Source organism: Chelmon rostratus, chromosome 11 (genome assembly GCF_017976325.1).
Source record: "Chelmon rostratus isolate fCheRos1 chromosome 11, fCheRos1.pri, whole genome shotgun sequence".
Classification (NCBI taxonomy): domain Eukaryota; kingdom Metazoa; phylum Chordata; class Actinopteri; order Chaetodontiformes; family Chaetodontidae; genus Chelmon; species Chelmon rostratus.
In genome coordinates this window covers 25,771,110-25,793,850 of record NC_055668.1, presented here as the reverse complement: position 1 = coordinate 25,793,850, position 22,741 = coordinate 25,771,110, and the positions used below count along the sequence as shown (strand labels likewise).

Here is a 22,741-nt window from a genome sequence, read left to right as displayed (position 1 = left end):
GAAAAACATTCTCCAAACGCTGAATGACAGTTTAGTTAATGAAACACTAAAAATTAGATCATGCAGGCATGGTGTTTGTGATCGAGCTCATTTCAGATGCCCTCTCATCTCCCACCCAATGCAATAAAGCTGTAATGCCAAGAATGAAAGTGATCACAACACTACAATATTTGGCAAGTGGAAAAAATGCAGCAGTAATGACTTGGGTCTGTTGCAACCTTTCTTTCATTCAGCAGAGTGATCACACACACAATTACAGAGCTTTCATAGCCTCATGTTGTTGTTCAGTTCATCTCATTTCCAACTTGCAGGCTCACAAAAGGGAATTCATTTCATTTCACATTTGTTCAAAGTCAGACTCTAGATCATGTATGTGTGCATTTTTAATTTGCAGACTAGACGACTGTAACTGTGCAGCACCTACAGTTGACTGAAAAATGTGGCTGCAAGCATTGTTACTGGAAAAAAACACAGTTTGAACACATTACATCTGGACTTATTTCTCTGCACTTGCGGGATCAGTTTTAAGATTTAGCTCCTTGTATGCATAAGTGGTCACTTGTCTTCCTGGGATCCACACGAAAAGAACAACAATGAAAAATAGATAACAGTTTAAAATCATAGCATCAATAAGACCAGAAAATGCAATATAAGCAAGATATAAAGATCAGAAAAGTGAAATGACGAAACACATTCACCTAGTATGAAAACAAAAACTAAATTGTCACGGATGGCTCCAATAAATACATAAAAAGGGTTGAAAAAGGTTCCACAACAGCAAATACAACTAAAAATCTATGTGAAATTCACCAATTTGTGTTTTAGAGACCTTTTCCAAGAACATCTGTTTTTGTCTTGCTGTCAATCCATTAGACTGGAATCTGACTTCTTATGGTACTCCATCTCCATTTGAGCGTGGGCCAATAGCTCTAATCCTGCCCATCACCCTGCAGCCTCTCACAACAATTGGAGCCATTGCTTCTGCTGTTAAGTTCTCAGCGGATTCTTCTTTGTTGTCTGCAGCCTCTGTCTTCACCACGGACATCTACAAAAACATCTTGACGAAACAGGTTTGCTTTTGTAAATGTGTGAACTGTGAAAGATAAACATGGGTGAAGTGCAAAACAAAATAGGAAGATTAGAAAATCAGAGAAGAGCAAAAGGGAACAAGAGACAAAAAACATTCAGTGGTTCACTGGTTCACAACATTTCAAGGTTACATTTTTTGAATGTATAGGGAACCAAAGAACAAATGATCAGCAATGCCGAACAGTCAACAACGACGAACTCGTCATTAGTAAATTCTGCAAATGTGTACATTTAGATGGATTTGGATTTGGATCAAAATGAGAGTTTGCTGAAAAATCATTATTTTAGCCATGATAATGCGGTGGCTCTAGGGATGGCAGTGCCAATCTGTTCAGCCACCAGTTTAGTCAAGAGAAAAATATCTCAATAACTACTGGATGGATTGTGTACAGACATTTTTGATCTCCAGAGGATGAATCCAATCCTGTTGGAACTGCCATCCAAATGATTTTTGTTATCTCCTGACTTTTCCTTGAACAACAACATGTGATGAACATTTTTATTTTTTATTAACAAATGTTGGAAGAATTTCCATAAAACTTGGTGCAGACATTCATGGGCCCCAGACAATGACTTTTTAACCAAAAGCCCCTGCCAGGAAAATGACCATCAATTATCATTATTTTTTGTCCTTGTCCAATACTTTGGTTTACGACTAAATACATGTATCACTAATGATATTCCATTAGACTCCATTTTCCTTTGTTTTTCGTGCTCAGTAGCAAAACTGACTGATCCAAAACTGTCAATTGTTGCTGTCTTGTGTGGACCATGTATCTCCAAAACTTCGACTTTTCACAAACCGAGAAAACAGCTTTGTTTTCAGCGATATGACGATGTAACATAACAAAATAGATTTTAAAGGCTTTTTGCAGTAGCTTTAAAAGTAAGAAATGTGCTCTACCCTTGATGTTGATCTGGATATGGTTTTTTAACTGTTGACAGCAACACTGTCATGCCAGCAAGGTCAGCCTCTCCAGCCTAATTAGATACAGTATAGCCATGAGGACGCATTAAGCAGCTGAGTATCCACAGAATCTGAGCATCTTTGCATGTGTTACTGTGGGATTCAAAGGCAGTTTAGAGGTATGTTATGTCTGAGAGTGCTGTAGAAAAGTTTCTGATACCAGAAGGGTGCCAATACAGCTACTATTATTAAGACTAATGGAACTAAATTAGCAGGGAAGGCAAATGGGCAACTAAGCAGGCCATCGCATTCAGATGAAACCGGAGGAGAGGAGCCGATGTAGTTTAACCAGAGCAGATACAATGTAGATATAAAGCCTAAATAAGAGCTGAGTGTATGCTCTTTGCTTGGTCAAATAGAGGACTTAAAGTTTAAATGTATGCTAGGTCAGGCTTAGAGAATAGTTTTGTCTGTCAGAAGGCCTAATGATAGGTCATAAGATCATTTAACATTAATTTTGGCCTTTCACATGAATGCTCAAACAACTTTTGGCGAAGATGCAGCAGAAGACAAAATGTTATGGTTGTGAATTCTTGGTTCCTTGCTTCTTTTTGTTTCAGGCTGGAGCTGGAGAGGGGCGGTGCTGATCGCCCTGCTGAGTGCGCTGAAACACACCTGTCTCCGATTGGTATTCACCGGCCCTTTATCATCACCCCCCACTCTGGCCTTGTTGCTGGATTATTCTTTGTGTCAGTGCCTTGCTACACCTGTCTCTCGTCTCACGAAGCCTATACGAAATACAACAGAATGACTCACAACCTTATCAGTAGCAGAAGGGATGCAAGCAGTCGTTTTTGTCAGGTTGCATAGAAATAAAAAGCAAATAATTTATAGATGAGTTCTCTTTAACCATTCAAACATTCTATCACTTCCACTCATTTAGGTGCCACTGAAAAATGCAAAGTGATGTGTTGCAGGTTCAAATCTACAAACAACGGTGTGAGGATTTATTTTCATTTTTTTATGCTGACCATATAGGAGGTCTACATCATTTCAGCAACAGTGGCCAGTTGTATTCTGTAAATACGCAGTTTGGCCATCTCAAGTGCCCAACTGCTGAGTGGAACCCTATCATGTCAACACTGATGTCATTATTATTCCTGTATAATATAATTCCTGTTTTGGTTTGTTGTTTTTTAGAGTTTTTTTTACAGATTGTTTGTTTTACCACGTATGCAGACAAGCAGTATCCTGTCAGATGTAATTTGAAACACTTACTGATAAGAAAAGACGAGCTGTATGCTGTCAACATCACGACTGCCCAGATTAGTCCCATGGAGGGCATGTACACCATCTCAACTGTGCCAACAATGAGGCCTCCTCCAACCCATGTAGCTACAGGATGGATTAACACACAGCAAGTCATTTAGTGGACAGATGGCAGCTATTTGGGCAAAAAGTTGGATGAAAATTCATTATCATTTATAAACTTTCAGTGGTATCATCTCACGATGTCATGATCATACCTTGTTACCAGTTTAGAAAACTGTTACTTTGAACAGGTTTTGTTTCACACTTTCGAAGAGATGGCGTAATACCCAACAACTGCATAAAATTTAAATATTTCTGGAGTTTTACGTATATCTACCTGATTATGATATCCAGTATATTCAGCCCCTCAGCCCTGCAATAATTTCTACCTGGGCCATGTTAACAGAACCGAATACAGCAGGAGCCGCTTTATAGCCCTTATCACTTTGATTTATTTTGTGCTTAAGTCAGGTTTCTAAAAAAATTGCAGTTAATTCAAATATCACAATCCGTCACACAGTGAACCTGAGGGCTGGCAGTTCTCTGACAGCTCTCAGCCCCTGTGTGTGTGTGTGTAACGGGGTATAAATGGTAAATAATTCCACTTGCTGGAATTTGGTTTTTATATATTTTATTGTTATTGGCTCAATAGCGCCCCCTCGGGAGCTATAGTGTGCCACCAGATCGGTGTGGCGCTGTCAGTTCCCGAGAGGCGTGCTTGAGGTGGGTTGTGGAGCACAGCACGGGCAGATAAATGTTGTATTTATTTGTGTATTTATATGATGAACCTTTTTTCTATTCTATAACTCTATATGCAGTATGAACTACTTGGATGTAGAGTGTGTGAGGGCTATTTCATATTACTCGCTTAAGGATGTTCCCGGGGAGTTTGAGATACTCTGTAAGCTAGCTATCTAGCAAACATTAGCATAAATGAATGTGCTGCTCCTTTTATAGTGTGCTGTGCACGAGATGCCAGAGCCGACTGACCAGAGTGTCCTCCTGTTGACCAGGCTGGCTAATAAACGGCATAAACAAGACACTTCATCCTCCCGACTTCTTTATAAAAAATATACACAACGCAGAGTCAAGGGGTTTTGAACCAGCCAGTGACAGAGTGTGACTGAGCACGGTTACATGTGCAACGAGACAAAAAAGCCAAAAGTCAGATGATGACACAAGATATTGCGAAATATTGTCAAATAATAAAATCCAAAATTTTTTGTTCCCATATTAAGGCAATTGATTCAGCATTGACAACAAAAAAAACAAAATAAAAGCCAATCAAGAGGGAATTAACTGAGAGGGGGCTGGGGTAATTGAATTAATTTATTTGACATATTGCAAAATAGAAAAGCTTTTTTACTTTAAACATGATCTGTATATGCTGCTTATCTCAAGTTTATCTTGAGTTTTAGTGCAGTCATCTGCGTCTAATTATCAGGATTTTATCCTCATTGCGCAAGAGAACTTACTATCTACAAAATGCTTCTGCCTTTCCCGAGTTTCTTAACTCTGGTTTAAAACACAAAATAAACAAGCAATGAACAACCTCAAGGGTAGAGTGTTCACATTCCTCACAGTAATCTACAACCACTTATTCAACTCTTGCATTTCATAGCCTGTATTTCATTAGGCTTTATGGGCTGTTTGCTCAAGAACTCTGTGCAGTGCTTTCGTCCTAATGATACAGTTTAATACAGAATTTGTTCATATATGTCCACAGATATGTTAATCTATTCAAAACATCTTGCTGCACAAACTTTTGCTGTAAATTTGCAGCCAGCAGATATAAATAATTTCCTTACAGTAATACAGTGTCCATCCTAGTTTTCTCAGCTGTGCTCTCCTCACCTGTCATTGTGAAGACCCCCACCACCCAGTTAATGCTCCGGTTTCCCAGCAGGGCCATATCCATTCCTTTTGCTGCACTTTTCTTCTGTTCCCTTTTGGACTTGAAAGAAGCCCAGATGCCGGTCCCAAGGACCAGCAGGTAGAAAAACACCACAGATATAACTCCTGGGATGTTGACAGCCATGATGGACTGGTTGACTGGCTTCCACACTAGCTGATGTCTGACTAACAGAGTGACTGAGTATTTTGGAAGCGAGAGATAACATACCAGAGGGGAAAATGAATCAACATAATTCTGCTCCACCTTAAAGATACATTAATGCCCTCTGGTATTACGGATGGAGTCAGGTTTAATTACGTGGCAAGGATTCTGAACATTTATTTATGCATTTTATCATGCTTGACCATCTTGCATTGGAAAAATGGGTCAGATCAGTTTTTTTGTTGTTATTGTTTTTTTTCTTTGTACCTTCCAGCTGTGTTTGAAAACCTGTTATGTTTCGTCGTGTCTGTTAAGCTGTTTGTTTCACGAGCGTCTAGTCTGGTCTTGCACTTCCTGTTTTATTGTGAAACCCTAACTCCCCTCTTGTTTCATACCCTGACTTCCTGGTGTGTTTTCCCGCCTGTCTGATTGTCTACCCCGCCCTGATTGTCTCCAGCTGTTCATTGTTACCTCATGTGTATATATAGTCGAAGCTTCCTGAGAAGTGAAAGCCCAGCAAACAGCACAACCACTGACACCAACAGATGGTGACAACAGGAGATGAGAATGTGAACTTCTTAGAAATTACCAAACAAGAGGCCTCAGATCCAGTGAGGGGGTGAACAGTGTAGAAATGGAGCCATTCCACCTTTTGTTACTGGATGTGTCTGTTGCCCTGTGAATGACTGTAAGGGTTTTTGTGGAGTTGAAATGTTCACTCAATCATGACTAACGAATGTGCCGTTGTCGCATTAGAAATGAACAGGAGGCATTGAGAGTACACTGAGTGGTAAATGTTTAAAACGATATGAATCTTTATTCCAAAAATCTCAAACAAGGATATCAGATATGGATATAGGTTCTCTGGCGGTGAGAAATTGTCATCTTTATCTGCTGTCGCCATCATTATAACCACCGAGTTCAAACTGAACTATTCAAAAAATGCATCGGACACAATGAACTTGAACTTGAACTGAACTGACAGGAATCTGAGGAGTAGTTCACTGGCATATGTCATTTTAGGAAAGGGTAGAAAATTAATCTGCTGACTTCAGAGCTGTGCTTCAAAGTAACAAGTAACAGGAGCCTTCATGGAAATATAATGGAATCAATACTAAGACATTTGTCTTTCAAATGTAGTGGAGTAAAAGTCATAATTAAAGGCAAATAGGTATACCTGAAAATGTAGAATACTTAAGTACAATACTGAAGTGGATGTACTGACCACCACTGCCTGACAGCTGAGTTTGTGCAATCTGCACAAACACAATAATTTGATGTATGATGTAAAACAGTGACAATATAATGTAAAACTACTATAATTATTAAAGATGGAATTAAAGATGGCATAACATTAATTAGTGGCACGAGACAACGCAAGAGCCACTATTGTTATCCCGCGCGTTTTTTCTTCCCATTTTTCATCTTCAGCCAGAAATTTCGGTGCGTAACTAGTCCCGCAGCTTTGAGAAAACCCTCACAAACTATATATCAAAACGTGCGACTCGATCGGGAATGGCGTGCTACGACTTTTATAGCTCTTTCGTCAATAATTTGCAAAGTTATATGCAAAAAACTGTGAAGAATTTCCCATAAGAAATGAATGGGAAATTTCCTCAAATTTCAGCCTTTTTCAATTGTCCGCTGCTTCGCCATACTTTCTCCTAGAGACTTCATTCAAACTTTAAAACGTAGATAATTTTGTTGGCTCAAAATGAACCTCGGCACATTTTTTGATATCTCTTACAATTTTCGATCCCTGACCATCTCAAGACCATAAAGTTTCTCAAAAAATGCTCTGAATTTTTCCCCCTAGAGTGGATGACATCATGAGTTAGAGAGAAAGAGCCAGTGACAAATTGCCTGAAATTTTTTTCTAAAATTGCCGTAAAATCCAAACGCTGAATAGGAGACACATAATTTTTGGATCTTTTTGTAGACAAACCTTTCTTCTCTCGTCAAAGTTCAATTTTAAAGGTTAAGCCCCCACCAAATTTAAATAAAGAGGGATCTTGCACCAGCTGCCCTGCTCTGCTGCTTCATTTAAACCCATACAATCTCCTGTTTTCTGAGTCACAGCCTGCCGGTGTGTGTCTTTTTAAATCGACCATTTAGTCATTTTTCTAAAGAATATCTGGACATAAAACACACGTACATCTGGCCCAGACTTGTCCGCATCTCACAGTGTAATCGTTTTTTTGATAGCAGCTACGGTTTTGTCACAATCACAAGTTGTTCAGAAGAAACCAACAGCGAAAATGTAGCTATTCAGGAACAGGTAAAAAGTTGGAGAGATAGAGAGGTAATTATCAGCAGGTGGGGCAGAAGTTACACACGCACACATATACACATTCAGACACACATATACCAGACACATCTCCATGTAGGAACTGGTTGGGCTGCTTGTTCAATTACTTGGGACAATTTGATAAATGTGTAGTTCAAGCAGACACACACACACACAAACAGACAAAGACACACACATACGCAATCACACACAACGACAGATACACACACACACACACACACAGTCACACACAAATACAGTTAAATACACACAGACAAACTCATATACAAAGACAGGCACAACGGCGTTAGCTCTATTAGCACCGTTAGCATTAGCACCGTTAACTCTGCTAGCTCTATTAGAAATGTTAGCACTGTTAGCTCCGTTAGTGTTAGCTCTGTTAGCTCTGTTAGCACCATTAGCGTTTGTGCCGTTAGCTCTGTTAGAAAAAGGAAACTTTGGATGACAATAGAGATGGTTCATTTCCATTAAATTCATTCATGTTCATTGATTCAGTTAATAAGACCAGTAGTCCCCTCATGCCACTGTCAAAATTTCGGCAGCGCCGGAATTGTCTAGTATTGATTTACACCTCCAACCCATATTGTAGCCTTGTGGATTGTCACACTTCAAACATCCCTTTTTATTATCCCTCAAAAAATTAATTGAAGCAATCATCCCAGATATCCATCATATTAGAATAAAAGTCCTGGAGTGAAATGTTATGTGACCACTCAAACCTTCCTTGATTAGGTCTTTCAGTGAATGAAGGTAACTGTTGATATTTTTTTCGGCACAGAAATTAACAAAGCACAGAAAAAGTGAATAGAATAACGAATACAAATATACTCAAGGGTTATCTACACCCACAGTGTCACAGTGTCTGTGAAGTCTGTACTTTGTGTCCTCAAACCTCAGTTTCTTCAAATGCAGCAGACCACCCTGCTGTTACATTCAGCAAGTCCAAGTCAATTGATGGATGCCTTAGTGGCAATCAGGCACTGCCAACATCAGGCTTTTGGAGTAACCTTCTACTTGACATGTTTTACACATCTATTGTACCAAATGGTTACAATGTTTTCATCTTAAAGATATGACACCATAATAACATAACACACTGAATTGGGTTAACATTTTAATATTTATTACACATTCATTATACATTACACATTCACTTGCCTCCAATTTCTCAGAGTGGGCAACTGCAGGAATGTAAACAAATTATCATGCAGCCCAGCAGCACTGAGCCTGCCTTGCAATTACAAAAAAAGGACACCTGATTGCAAAGAAAAGTCAATTTGTACTGTGATTTTCCTTTTTACTGAAAACACAAGGTAAATTTTGTGCTCATCATTGGCTCTGATGCCTCGGCCTCAGAGTTGTCTCTGCTCAGTTTCTCATTCTCGTTATGTTCTGCGGCAGCATCTGTTGGTGTCAGTGGTTGTGCTGTTTGCTGGACCTTCACTTTGAACACATCCCACTTCTCAGGAAGCATGCCTTTGTTGAAGAGCACAGAAGCCAGGTAGGAGAATGACAAGATGGCAGCAATGGCAGACAGCATGGAGATGGTCCTGACTGGAGAGTACTGGACATAAACCCCATCCTCAAGAGTACATCCTGGGAAGTGTATGACTGGTGCTAACCCGAGAGATGGGTCTCCACTGAGCAGTCTTAACACAACTCCCACCAGGCAGCCCATAATAGCCCCATAACCATTGGAGATGTTGAAGAAGAGGACACAGACGAGTTGAGGGAAGACTACAATGTAGGCCAATTCACCACTAAGGAACCAGAACACTAAGATGCTGTTTTTCAGTATGGTGAGTGATGTGCCAACCAAGCCCACGACCACCACAGCAACACGGATTACCCACTGACCCTCTCTGTCTGATGCCTGAGGAAGAGAAGAGAGGAGGAGAAAGAGAGGAAGAAGAGCAGGTTAACAGCAAATGACTGAGACTATCCTGCTTTCATTTACCTCCCTGTTGTCTTCTTCACTCTTCTTCGACTTTGTTTCTCAATCAAACCATTTTACTCCATTTATACTGTATTGAACTCCATTGCCCCTCTTTCAAAATAAATGTCAAACCTTCAAAATAATGAACAGTAGTCTTTTTTGTGATGTCGTTGTAGCAGATTGAAAAAAAACAAGTGTATTCTTTCACCTGAGGCCTCAGGATGTTCTTGTAGATGTTAGCAGTGAAGACAGAAGCTGCAGAAAGCAAAGCAGAGTCAGCTGATGACATCACAGCAGCAGCCACACATCCAGTACCAATGATGGCAATGAAGAAAGGGGTGAGGTGCTGCAGGGCGATGGGCAGAACGAGAGCTGCTTCCCCATGCTCATATGGAGATGGAGAACCATAGGTAGTCATGTTCCAGTCTGAGGCATGGACACAAAAGAGGGAAAGACTGAAAAAATGCTCCCATGATCTGTTTGAGTGATTTTAAGACGAGACTACTGTTCCTACTAATCTATAAACTAAGCACTGTGTGATAAGATATAAGGAGCAAGGTGGGTACCAAGGCCTGTCATTCAAATCACCTTTCACACAGTCGGCACTAATATATAGGCAACCCGTGATATTTTGGCCTCCAATCTGATACACGGAATCTAAGAATATGCTTCTGAAGAGCTTGCCATGCATCCACTTCATCTTTATGCAGATGACACTATTTTATATTGTGGCGCTGATTCTGTCCATTTAACAATTTAACATTATTGAAATACATCATTAAATGGCTACTATATATATATATATATATATATATATATATATTGGCATGAACCACTCAACGTCATTACTTTAAGATATGAAGGTCAGTCAAACATTGAAGTATCTTCAAATGTAGTCGAAAAACGCTCTGAGGAAACTAGGTCTCATGAGGACAACTCTAGGAATGGAAGACAAAAAGTTCCCCCTTCTACTCATGCATGTTATGGTTCAAACACAGTTTAGATCACCGACAAAGAGGAGCACCACATTATTTCTTTAATTCTTAGTTTTATTTTAGGGTTAGGTGAACTCTTCAAATTGCTGCAGATAATTATATGACAATCTTTGTAATTACTGGTCTACTGATGCCTGACAGGAAGTTCTTTAGATCAGAAGCATGCCTGTGAATATTCTCATTCATCCAGGTCATTGTAAGCTTTAGGGCATTCAATCGTTTGCAACTGGACCTCATCAGTTTGTTTAAGAAGACGTTTCAACACTCAGAACTGAGCAGACGCATGGCACAACACAGAAGGGCTAACTCTTCAGGGCTGGACTCAGCTGTTTACCTGCATCTCAAGGAGAGGATACAAATGTGCATATTCTGGACAGAGAAGACGGATGGTTTGAAAGAGGAGTACGAGAAGCCATCTATGTCAAGGTTGAAAAACCATCTCTGAACAGAGGGGGGGGGTCTGAGACACCACCTATCTCCCACATACAATGCTGTCCTTTCATCTCTTCCAAAGAGATTCAAAGATTTAGCCTCTGAGGATAAACAACAAAGCCATTCACACATGGCTCCAGGAGCCTCCCAATGACAAGAATGGGACACTAACGAGGCAAACGACTGTCGTTGACACCAAAGGGTTGCACCCCACCCTGCCTTAATGGGGGGATCGTTTGCCTCACAATAGAGTGATACCATTCTTGGTTTTGGGGGTTGGACTCACTCAGGGGATAAATACTTGAACCTAACACCATTGCATTGGACTAGAGCTGTCCCATCTAGTCTGGTTGCGCATGAACTGATGAAGCCTGCTCGGATGAGAGGCGAAACGTCTTCTAAGACAAACTGACGAGGTCCATTTGCGAACGATTGAATGCCCTAAAGCTTAGATCAGAAGAGGTATCAGAGCTAATGATTCAGAGACTTGCTCAAGGACACTTCAGTGGAGAGACTGGTGGGTGCCATAAAAGCTAGATGGACAGTCCTCCTTGACTGCAAATGTTAAATCATTCAGTGATCACCAGTGATTATATGATTAAAACATAGACTTCAGTTTTCACAGTTTACCCCAGTATGTAGAAGCTGTTAATACCTGTGGATGAAGCAGCTGCCCCAAGCAGTATAACAGGTATCCCAAATAGAGGAAAGATGAAAGCAGCAGTAACACATGTGAGCTTGGCTGTGGCTAAGGAAGAAGCTGACAAGGTCCTCTGATGGAAGCACTGGTACCCCAGAGACCCCAGAGCCTGAGGTGTAAAACAGATAGGTGGTTAATTCAATCGCTTGTGTTGCGTCCACATCAGGTAAATGCTGCAAAATGAATGCCTGCTATTAGCACTCAGGCTTCCTTACAAAGAATAAGAAGTTATCAATCAGTATCCAGGTCTTTTTCAGCTCTGGTTGACCAATCCAGGGAGCATGTAAGGTGTTGTTCATCACGGTCTGGCTAATGTCCATGGTGTGAGGATTCATCATGACAAAGGGAACACAGAGCCACTTCAGAGACAAATAAAAATGTAAGTTGTTTAAGTTCCTTCGAACACAAAGGCAGACAGTGTAAAAACTGAAAGTATAGCAAACTCACCAAGCTGATGAATATGAGGACAAGCTGTATAACATCTGTGTAGGCCACAGAGTAGAGGCCTCCCAGCACTGTGTAGATAATGACCACTGCAGCAGAGACCCAGATGCACACAGTGAAGGACAAATCCAGGACTACACTCATGATTCCTCCTGTCAAACACATTTTATCAGTGAAATTTTATGACCAATCATTGTGTTAATATCACCAGTTCATATTCATTGTTTTTAGTCATATCGACACAACATAGGTATTTACATCTATGTATATGTTTATTGGACTGAACTGATAAAAGAAGAGTGAACACACAATTCTAAATATGTCTTTGTGATGAATGTATAGAAAATGTATTTGTATGTAATGTACCTAAACCAAGTAGTGTTGAGGGCACCCAGACCACATCAACCAAGAGTGAAACCAGGCTCAGTCCAGCTGTTAGTACTTTTCCGTACTTCATATGGAAAGGGTCCAGCATCGTCACACAGTTTCTTTCTCTCATTGGCTTGGCAAACACCAAGCCAGCTTGATTTAGGAAAGGACAGACCACATCACAATTAGAAAAAAAAATCAAGTGAAGGTGAACAAAGATCACCTTCAGCAACAAGTTTAAGTGTTATATCTGTTTCTCTTCTTGTCTTTTTAACATATACAACAAGTAAGGGATCATGTATAGTGAGCAGGTTCCGTGAGCAAATAAACCCGACAGGATGACATAGAAGCCCGACTCGAAGCGGAGAGGGCTACGATTCATTCTGAAGCAACCTGCTCACTATACATTATATTCTGCTTAGAACAGGGCTTTCTACTAAAGCATTCATTAATCACTGTACAGCGGCTCTGAAAGTAAACATGTACGTTACCTAGCACCCGCCTCTCTGTGTGCAGGCCGGCAGGCAGGAAAACTTATTTCTTTAGAGTTATTCAGAGAAAGCACGTCAAATGTGGAGAAGTGACGGGACATCCCAGACCTGAGAGAGACGTAGCTGGAGACAGAGTTTGGTTTAAAGCTATTATTGCTTTAACGAGACCCACGACAGAGAGGAGATACGCCCGTTTACCCAGTGGTGTTCAGCCAACAACCTGGTGCTGAACACAGGGAAGACCAAGGAGGTCATTGTGGATTTCAGGAGGTCCAGGAAGATGGATCACGCCCCCCTGCTCATGGACGGAGAAGTGGTGGAGTGTGTGGACAACATCATGTTCCTGGGCCTCCACATCACATCTGATCTCTCCTGGTCCATGAACACCTCCCGCCTAGTGAAGAAGGCACAACAAAGGCTCTTCTTCCTCAGGAAACTGAAACGGGCTGGACTCTCCTCTCGGTTGCTCGTCAATTTCTACAGGGCCACAACTAAAAGCATCCTCTGCCTCAGTGTGACAGTGTGTTACGGCAGCTGTACGGCTCAGGAGAGGAACCAACTGGCACGGGTGGTTAAAACTGCACAGGGCATCGTGGGCTGCCCCCTCCCTGACCTAGACTGTATATATGAAGGCCGGGTCAGGAAGAGGGCGAGATCCATCGCCACGGACCCCAGCCACCCGGGCCACAGACTGCTGTACCGCTACCATCAGGAAAGCGGTACAGGAACCACCACCACTAACAGACTGAGGGACAGCTTCTTCCCCAGAGCTGTTAGAGCTATCACCCCCAGCAGCCCCTCACTGCAGTGAGAGACTGTGAGAACTGTGAACACTGCACACCGCACTTTACACCTCCACCTCCACCTGCACCTTCTGTGTACTTAACATATAAGTACACACACACACTTAACTAAATTATATACATTTTAGTATATTTCAGCTGCTGTCAGTACATTCCACTGGTATGTCTTATTCTGTCGGTACATTTCACTGTGTATATTTTATTGTTTATTGTTTAGTATATTTTATTGCCTTAGTATATTTTCATTCTGGTATATTTTTAATTGCATTTACGAATATTTTTATTGCATGTTAGTTTATTTTATTGTAGTTATCTTAATTTTATTCTTTCTAATCTTTCTTATCTTTCTTATTATCTTGTTTCTAACATGTGGGTTGCAATGAAAATTTCATTGACACGTCATGCTCAATGACAACAAAGAACCTTGAATCTTGAATCTTGAATTATTTTGTACTGATGGATAAAATTCCCACAGCAGCTGATTTCTGCTGTCAGCGACATACATCTCCAGTTTTGTCTCCACTCAGCAGTCTTTTAGCAGGTTGATCGCTCATGCTGTGTTTTTCTTGGTGTTTTTTTTTTTGTGTGTCTGTCCGCTTCAGCCTGGTCAGTCTCTGTGCGTTGTTCTTTACTTTTCTTGTCTTTTTGGCCGGGGACATGTCATTCTCCAGCTGTGTTTGGTCCTCTCCAAACAAATTAAAAGTAATGTCTGGAAAATGCTCCAAATCCGCTGGCGATTTGTTATTGAGCTTGGTACATTGAGCATTGGCCCTTTAGCCAATGACAGTTAGGGATTCCTGAGCAGGTGGCCAGTTGTATTCTGGAAATGAAGTTTGGCCATCTCAAGTGCCCAACTGCTGACTGGAAACCCATCATGTCAACACTGATGCCATTATTATTCCTGTATAATATACAGTAATTCCTGTTTTGGTTTGTTGTTTTTTAGAGTTTTTTTTACAGATTGTTTGTTTTACCACGTATGCAGACAAGCAGTATCCTGTCAGATGTAATTTGAAACACTTACTGATAAGAAAAGATGAGCTGTATGCTGTCAACATCACGACTGCCCAGATTAGTCCCATGGAGGGCGTGTACACCATCTCAACTGTGCCAACAATGAGGCCTCCTCCAACCCATGTAGCTACAGGATGGATTAACACACAGCAAGTCATTTAGTGGACAGATGGCAGCTATTTGGGCAAAAAGTTGGATGAAAATTCATTATCATTTACAAACTTTCAGTGGTATCATCTCACAATGTCTCACAATGATCATACCTTGTTACCAGTTTAGAAAACTGTAACTAAAAGCAAACAAAATGGGTTTTTTGAACAGGTTTTGTTTCACACATTCAAAGCGATGGCGTAATACCCAACAGTGGAAGAAAGGTCACTGCATAAATTATATATTTCTGGAGTTTTACGTATATCTACCTGATTATGATATCCAGTATATTCAGCCCCTCAGCCCTGCAATAATTCCTACCTCCATGAAGGTCATCATGTTCACTTTTTGTCATTTTTATTTTAGGGAATTTTCTGTTCATTAATTCTATGTGAATTAATTTCAGTTTTCATCAAGTCAGCTTGAATGCTTCATGCACCTGGTCACATGGTTTAAGAATATGCACAATGCAAGCAGAATATCAACTGACAACAATCAAGGTATTAAAACTGGATTTAACACTGGGCCATGTTAACAGAACCGAATACAGCAGGAGCCGCCTTATAGCCCTTATCACTTTAATTTATTTTGTGCTTAAGTCGGGTTTCTGCAAAATTTGCAGTTAATTCAAATATCACAATCCGTCACACAGTGAACCTGAGGGCTGGCAGAGAGCTCTGACAGCTCTCAGCCCCTGTGTGTGTGTGTGTAACGAGACAAGAACGCCAAAAGTCTAATTATCAGGATTTTAAGTTAATTGTGCAAGAAAGCTCAATATCTACGAAATCTTTTGCCTTTCCTGAGTTTATTAACTCTGGTTTAGAACACAAAATAAACAAGCAACGAACAACCTCAAGGGTAGGGTGTTCACATTCCTCACAGTAATCTACAACCACTTATTAAACTCTTGCATTTCATAGCCTGTATTTCATTAGGCTTAATGGGCTGTTTGCTCAAGAACTCTGTGCAGTGCTTTCGTCCTAATGATACAGTTTAATACAGAATTTGTTCATATATGTTCACAGATATGTTAATTTATTCAAAACATCTTGCTGCACAAACGTTTGCTGTAAATTTGCAGCCAGCAGATATAACACCCATTTCATAAGATTTAACATATTGGCATTTTTATAAATAATTTCCTTGCAGTCATACAGTTTCCATCCTAGTTTTCTCAGCTGTGCTCTCCTCACCTGTCATTGTGAAGACCCCCACCACCCAGTTAATGCTCCGGTTTCCCAGCAGGGCCATATCCATTCCTTTTGCTGCACTTTTCTTCTGTTCCCTTTTGGACTTGAAAGAAGCCCAGATGCCGGTCCCAAGGACCAGCAGGTAGAAAAACACCACAGATATAACTCCTGGGATGTTGACAGCCATGATGGACTGGTTGACTGGCTTCCACACTAGCTGATGTCTGACTAACAGAGTGACTGAGTATTTTGGAAGCGAGAGATAACATACCAGAGGAGAAAATGAATCAACATAATTCTGCTCCACCTTAAAGATACATTAATGCCCTCTGGTATTACGGCTGGAGTCAGGTTTAATTACGTGGCAAGGATTCTGAACATTTATTCATGCATTTTATCATGCTTGACCATCTTGCAATGAAAAAACAGGTCAGATCAGGTTTTTTGTTGTTGTTGTTGTTGTTTTTTCTTTGTACCTTCATTTAAAAGCTGTGTTTGAAAACCGGACAAACAAATACATAATGCAGTATTTTGTTTTTCTGTTTATTGTGTGAATTAAAAAAGATAGATAGATGGGGTGATTTTCATGGCATGAGATGGTCCGTACCACACCTAATTGCAATCTGCAATGCATTTTTGTTCTTCGGTTGAAAGCAATTGTGTTAAATGCTCATGTGCTTGTAGCTGCCAAAACATGCATAATGAACTACAAGAGTGACTACTGAGTAACTGTAATGATATCATGATAAAAACTATTAGGCTTCTCTCTGTGTCTTTGTGTCTGTGAGAATTAGACACCTCCCCGCGGATCTGCTTGCATATGAACTGTAAGACAACCATGGGCGTAGCTTATGGCACATATCCACCAAACAGTGAATAGTACCAAACAATAATTTTGATCAAAACTTATGTAACCATTATGTAACCACTGACTATGCTGTGGCAACCATCGCCCCCCCCCCTTCACACACATACACACACTTGTAGTTCTTCTGAGAAGTGACAATAGTGAGTAAATCAGATCATCAGGAGGAAAGTGGGATATGTGCAATGTGCACAAAGCCATCATATTGTAATGTATTGCCTGCATGCTGCAGTAGTAGTGGCTCTGCAGCATTTCTCCCTCTCCTCTCACATTATGAGCATGCAAGCAGGGCTGACAATGAGTGAGTATGGCTTGGAACAAGTTTTATATTATATACTAAATATTTCATGTTAGCCAACAGCCACAAAGACAGCTCCGTGCAGCAGCTGCTAACCAAACCTCCAGCAGACAGCGCGAAGGCTGAAGGGATGACAGAGAAGTCGCTTCTTCTTCCTCGATCAACCACTAACTGTTTTGGAAAATTTTGGACTTCACAGCCTGTCGGAACAGTTAGAGCAGGGATGGGGAGCCTTGGGCATCCATTCTCTTCAGGTTTTAAACACATTGTTGGCTGTATTCTGTCTCTGCTAACTTTCTATTTGTATCACTTTGAATTTGATCTTATCAGTTTGTACCACTTTCAGTCTTGCTTTCTCTTTATTAATGTATTTTTTTCCTTCATTGTATTTTTTATTTCTAGGGTTAAAACCCCTTTTGTGTTTGTACCAGTTATTCAGTCACTTCTGCCTGACTGACTGTGCTCAGCATAAAAGCCTCTTGGACCATAAGAAGTCCACCATGATAGATTTTTTGAAAAACAACACGATAGAACTTGACAGTATCAGTATTGACAGTATCAAAATATCGTATGTACCAAAAATGTGTTCTTGAAAACACAGTGGACAGACATTGACCACTTTAGGTGCTCATGCTCAGGGGCCTGAAGTCTAAAATTTTAATTTAATTTTATTTTATTTACTTTGTTCATCCCATGACTTGGGGAAATCTCTGCATTCCACCCATCACTGTTTAAGAAACACACATGCAACATGCAACATGCAGTGAACCAAATACAGGAGCAGTGGGCTGTAATCAAGCGCCCGGGGAGCATATTGGGGGGTTACGTGCCTTGCTCAAGGGCACATCAGCTGGCTAATGGAGGGGGGAGGGAATACTCCACCACACCCAAATTTTTTTCTGACGATATATAAGTGTCGTATTGATTGGTGCAAGTGGGTGTCGTCAATCACATATTAAGTGTGCAATTATTAAAATGCTGCAGACTTTGTGATAATGAAACAAGTGGGTGAGTGGTCAGTTCTTGTTGAAACAGGATGAAACCTAAAATCTGAAATGACTTCGACCACCTTTGTGAAACCTGAAACACTCTTGTGTTTGTGTATGTGTTTGTGTATATATATATATACACATACAAAAATATATATATACACACACACACACACACACACACAAATATATATAATGCATACCTGTAACTGTTGACTGTAAAACACTTTTGGTCAATTGTTGTTGTTTTTAAATGTGCCATATAAATAAACTGCACTTTCCTGGGCACCTCGATACAAAGATTATTTTTGGACCATTTTTAAATGGTGAATGTGAAATTTTGCAAAACCAAAACTACAAGGAGATTTGTAAATTGTAGAAGTGTGTGTGTGTGTGTGTGTGTGTGTGATTGTTTCTTTAGCCTCTATGACCATCTAGTGGTTGCACTTGTCATTACAAAGTTTGTGTTTGTTCCTGTTGATGGTTGTGCTACAACAGTTGAATTGTGGTTTAGTATACTGTATACTACTGATCAGTGTACTCATCTCAACGGTTTATCTTACATTTTCTGAGAGAGAGAGCAGAGAGAGATTTTTTTTTTCCATTTTCAAAACACTTTGGTAAAAATTTAAGATGCTGAAGAGGATGCAAATCAGTGAAACACGATTCACAGAGTGTAAATCATCTCAGCACACTCCCAAAAATCAGTTCATCATCCCCAACACAGCAAAGTGCATCTTTTTAACACCACGTCCTTCAAAATCTTCTTACATCCTCCATCGTTCTGTAATAATTCTAGTTTGACAGCAGAGAGAGCAGAAATGCAGACTTATTCACAAGAAGAACTGATCAGTTTTTCTTGTGAGATTTTGAAAGCCCACTCGCTCCCCCTGGTGTTTTCCTGCTAAATCCAGGTCTTTTGTCGCCACATTCTTTTGGACTTCAGTGATGCTGCCGTTTCTTTACTGTTGCTGTTGCATTACGATATAGCTCTACTTAATTTGCCCTGTTCAGATGACACAGCCACACATGTTTTTATCTTGTTTATAAAGGGGGTTTATAGTATAGACATTTCACTGCACAGTTCTTGCACAAATCCTAAGCATTTGTCAGTTTGCCATTGCACTCTTTGATATTCTCAGTATGAAGACCACATCAGAAGGGCATTATGGGCACATTCATAGCAAATTATAATGCATTCATAATGCTCAGCACTCATGGGTGCTCTTGACTAGATGGTGACTGATGGGGATTACATATTCATTATGTGTACTCACATTTACACACCTCAGCAATCAGCTGTAGTCAGGACTCATAGTGTGCAAATAAGTGAGAACTATCCGGCACGCAGCACTGAACCAACTGTTGCTGCATTCATGCGCCATGTGGCTTTTTGTTTGGGGCTTGGAGTGAATGATTTTAGTGCTTTTAAGACCGAATGAGTTTCTATGTTGCACTTTCAAAACTCTGAAAGAATATGAAATTTGTAGAAGTTTGTCTGCAGAACTTCAAAGATGCTTCAATCCGGAGACACAGGAACACAAGTGAATATTTGGGTTTACGTCCAAAACATCCCGCAACATCCGCACCACAATCCGTCTGCGGCAGTATTTACACGAGTGGATGTTGATATGCTTATATGTTAAAGAATTCTCCAAGTGTTCAAGTTAAGAATGTAATCATGCTTTTATTTTGAAGTGGGCGTTTTAATTTGAAGACCGTTTATGTCAGTTGCTCTTGCGTTCTCAACTTGACATGTTTACAACGGTGCGGCAGTCACTGACAATGTAAGTTAGAAATGAATGTGTACATAATACTTACCTCTTCCGATAGTGTTGTGTTCCTCCTGGTGTATATTTGCTCTCTTTAAAATGTCCGTTTTTTTCCTGTTAGTATGATCACGAGTTAGTCATGTCTAAGATAACTGAGTAGTTGTTTGGCCGTTAGCCTTCAGATTACCTTCAGTTTGCATGTGTATGTTACATGATTGAAGCAGAACTTATGAAGATTAGATTGATTGACTGATTGAATTGATTGATACAGATGTAATGCATTTTATTTACTGTGAAGTGTTTATTTACTGTATTTGATTTCCAGCAGTACGCAATTTGTTTCTTCTTTTATATTTTCAGAAACTGCTCTGTACCCAGAATACATCGCTGTACTCATTCAATCCTACAGTGGTCAATTAGGCAAAAAATCAGCATCAGAGGTCACAATCCTCAACACTTATACACACATTTACGGGACTGTCAAAGTCAAAGTCAAGTCAAGGTCAGCTTTATTGTCAATTCTGCAGTATGTACAGGACAAAGAATCGAGAGAATCGAAATTGCGTTACTCTTCAACCCTTTGTGACAGGACATATATTAGAAAAGAGATAAATAAAAAACTGTACAATCTAAATAAAAACTGTACAAACTAAACAATGAAACATTGAGAATGTAATAGTGCAAATGTAAACGGTAGTGCAAAAAGAATTAGCTTAACAACTGGTGGTGAATAAAGTGACAGTGTGTTGTTTTCCTGAGGGGAGGGGTTCACATCAGTGAGAGTTTGTAGAGTCCAGGGTGTATACGTGTGTGTGTGTGTGTGTGTGTGAGTGTGTGTGGTGGGGGCATGTCAGAGTCCAGGGTGTGTGTGTGTGGTGGGGGGCATTTAGAGTCCAGGGTGTGTGTGTGTGTGTGTGTGTGGTGTGGTGGTGGTGGTGGTGGTGGTGGTGGGGGGGCGGGCAGCGGGGTGTATTTCAGTGTCCAGCCAGGGAGTGTGTGTGTGTGTGTGTGTGTTGGGGGGAAGTTATAGTCCAGGTTGAGTGTTTGTGTGGAGGAGGGGGAGGGCAGGGAGAGAGTTCAGCATCCTGACAGCCTGGTGGACGAAGCTGTCCCGCAGTCTGCTGGTCTTGGCCCGCAGACTCTGCAGTCTCCTCCCTGATGGCAGCAGGCTGAAGAGGCTGTGTGACGGGTGGGTGGGGTCTCTCGCAATGCAGAGGGCTTTGCGAGTGAGGCGGGAGGTGTAGAGGTCGTGGAGGGAGGGGAGAGAAGCACCGACGATCTTCTCGGCTGCTCTCACGATGCGCAGGACGTGGAGCAGGCGCCATACCACACGGTGATGCTGCTGGTCAGGACGCTCTCAATGGTGCCTCTGTAGAAGGTGTGCATGATGGGGGTCGGGGCTCTAGCTCTCCTCAGTTTGCGGAGGAAGTAGAGGCGCTGGTTCGCTTTCTTGGCCAGCGATGTAGTGTGGGTGGTCCAGGAGAAGTCCTCAGTGACGTGCACACCCAGGAATTTGGTGCTGCTTACCCTCTCCACAGTAGCACCATTGATGGTAAGGGGGGCATACTGGGGGCGTCTTCTCCTGAAGTCCACAACAATCTCCTTCGTCTTCTCCACATTCAGAGAGAGATTGTTGTGTTTACACCACGAGGCCAGGCGGCTCACCTCGCTCCTGTAGTCTGCCTCGTCGTCGTTGCTGATGAGACCCACCACAGTTGTGTCATCGGCGAACTTGACGAGGAGGTTGGAGCTGTGGGACGGTGTGCAGTCGTGGGTCAGCAGGGTGAAGAGGAGGGGGCTCAGCACACATCCTTGGGGGGCCCCCGTGTTCAGTGTGGTGGTGCTGGATGTGTTCCTGCCGACCCGAACTGCCTGAGGTCTCCCAGTCAGGAAGTCCAGCAGCCAGTTGCACAGGGAGGTGTTTAGTCCCAGCTGGTCCAGTTTTGTGATGAGCTGTTGTGGGATGATTGTGTTGAATGCTGAGCTGAAGTCTATGAACATGTCCGATAAGAAAACTGTAAGGGGTCCAGGGAGGGTGGGAGGACAGTCTTGATGTGTTTCAACACTAGCCGTTCGAAGCACTTCATGAGGATGGGGGTGACTGCTACCGGACGGTAGTCGTTGAAACAGGAGGGCGACGACTTCTTCGGGACAGGGATGATGGTGGTGGTTTTGAAGCATGTGGGGACAACAGCTTGGCTCAGCGAGATGTTGAAGATGTCTGTGAAGACATCCGTGAGCTCTCCGGCACAGTCCCTCAGCACGCGACCAGGAATGTTGTCAGGACCAGAAGCTTTGCGAGCGTTGATCCTGCTGAGTGTCCTCCTCACACTGTCAGGGGACAGCGACAGCACCTGTTCGCCGGGAGGGGATGGGGATTTTTGTGCAGGTGTGCTGTTGTGTGCTTCGAAGCGAGCAAAGAAGTCATTCAGCTCATTTAGCAGGGGGGTGGAGCTGTCACAGGTCTGCGGTGGGGGTTTGTAGTCCGTGATGGTCTGTATCCCTCGCCACAGGCTCTGCGTATCCCTGCTGTCACTGAAGCGATGAGCTATCCTCCTGGAGTACACCTTCTTGACCTCTCTGATGCCGCGTGACAGGTTGGCTCTGGCTGTCCTCAGGCCC

The 22,741-nt window shown here is 41.6% G+C and overlaps 2 protein-coding genes across 4 annotated transcripts; both read right to left on the bottom strand.

Annotated features, from left to right (window-relative positions):
• Nucleotides 1–283: 283 nt before the first annotated feature.
• Nucleotides 284–5,419, bottom strand: LOC121614330 (high-affinity choline transporter 1-like). 2 transcript variants are annotated; one of them, XM_041948149.1, is made up of 3 exons: nt 5,162–5,419; nt 3,275–3,391; nt 284–1,093 (listed from the first exon to the last, which is right to left on the bottom strand). In XM_041948149.1, the coding sequence occupies exons 1-3, from the start codon at nt 5,343–5,345 to the stop codon at nt 996–998; spliced, it is 399 nt and encodes a 132-aa protein (XP_041804083.1). In that variant the 5' UTR covers nt 5,346–5,419; the 3' UTR covers nt 284–995. The 2 variants fall into 2 exon arrangements, with proteins under 2 accessions (XP_041804083.1, XP_041804085.1); XM_041948151.1 differs by having other exon boundaries at nt 284–1,057.
• A 3,359-nt stretch (nt 5,420–8,778) lies between these two features.
• Nucleotides 8,779–16,531, bottom strand: LOC121613922 (high-affinity choline transporter 1-like). Of its 2 annotated transcripts, none has more exons than XM_041947634.1 (8): nt 16,199–16,531; nt 14,866–14,982; nt 12,545–12,700; nt 12,182–12,330; nt 11,950–12,093; nt 11,690–11,843; nt 9,816–10,033; nt 8,779–9,544 (listed from the first exon to the last, which is right to left on the bottom strand). In XM_041947634.1, the coding sequence occupies exons 1-8, from the start codon at nt 16,380–16,382 to the stop codon at nt 8,969–8,971; spliced, it is 1,698 nt and encodes a 565-aa protein (XP_041803568.1). In that variant the 5' UTR covers nt 16,383–16,531; the 3' UTR covers nt 8,779–8,968. The 2 variants fall into 2 exon arrangements, with proteins under 2 accessions (XP_041803568.1, XP_041803569.1); XM_041947635.1 differs by having other exon boundaries at nt 9,816–9,862.
• Between the last annotated feature and the right edge of the window lie 6,210 nt (nt 16,532–22,741).

Bases quoted from the DNA above. Each gene is read 5' to 3' on its own strand.
- LOC121614330 (XM_041948149.1), bottom strand. From the start codon at position 5,345: ATGGCTGTCAACATCCCAGGAGTTATATCTGTGGTGTTTTTCTACCTG. The intron at 3,392-5,161 runs GTGAGGAGAGCA...TCCATCCTGTAG, and splicing joins GGGGGTCTTCACAATGACAG to CTACATGGGTTGGAGGAGGC. The intron at 1,094-3,274 runs GTAAGTGTTTCA...TATCTTTCACAG, and splicing joins CAGCTCGTCTTTTCTTATCA to TTCACACATTTACAAAAGCA.
- LOC121613922 (XM_041947634.1), bottom strand. From the start codon at position 16,382: ATGGCTGTCAACATCCCAGGAGTTATATCTGTGGTGTTTTTCTACCTG. The intron at 11,844-11,949 runs GTAAGGAAGCCT...TTTACACCTCAG, and splicing joins TTGATAACTTCTTATTCTTT to GCTCTGGGGTCTCTGGGGTA. The intron at 9,545-9,815 runs GTGAAAGAATAC...TCTCTTCCTCAG, and splicing joins AGAACATCCTGAGGCCTCAG to GCATCAGACAGAGAGGGTCA.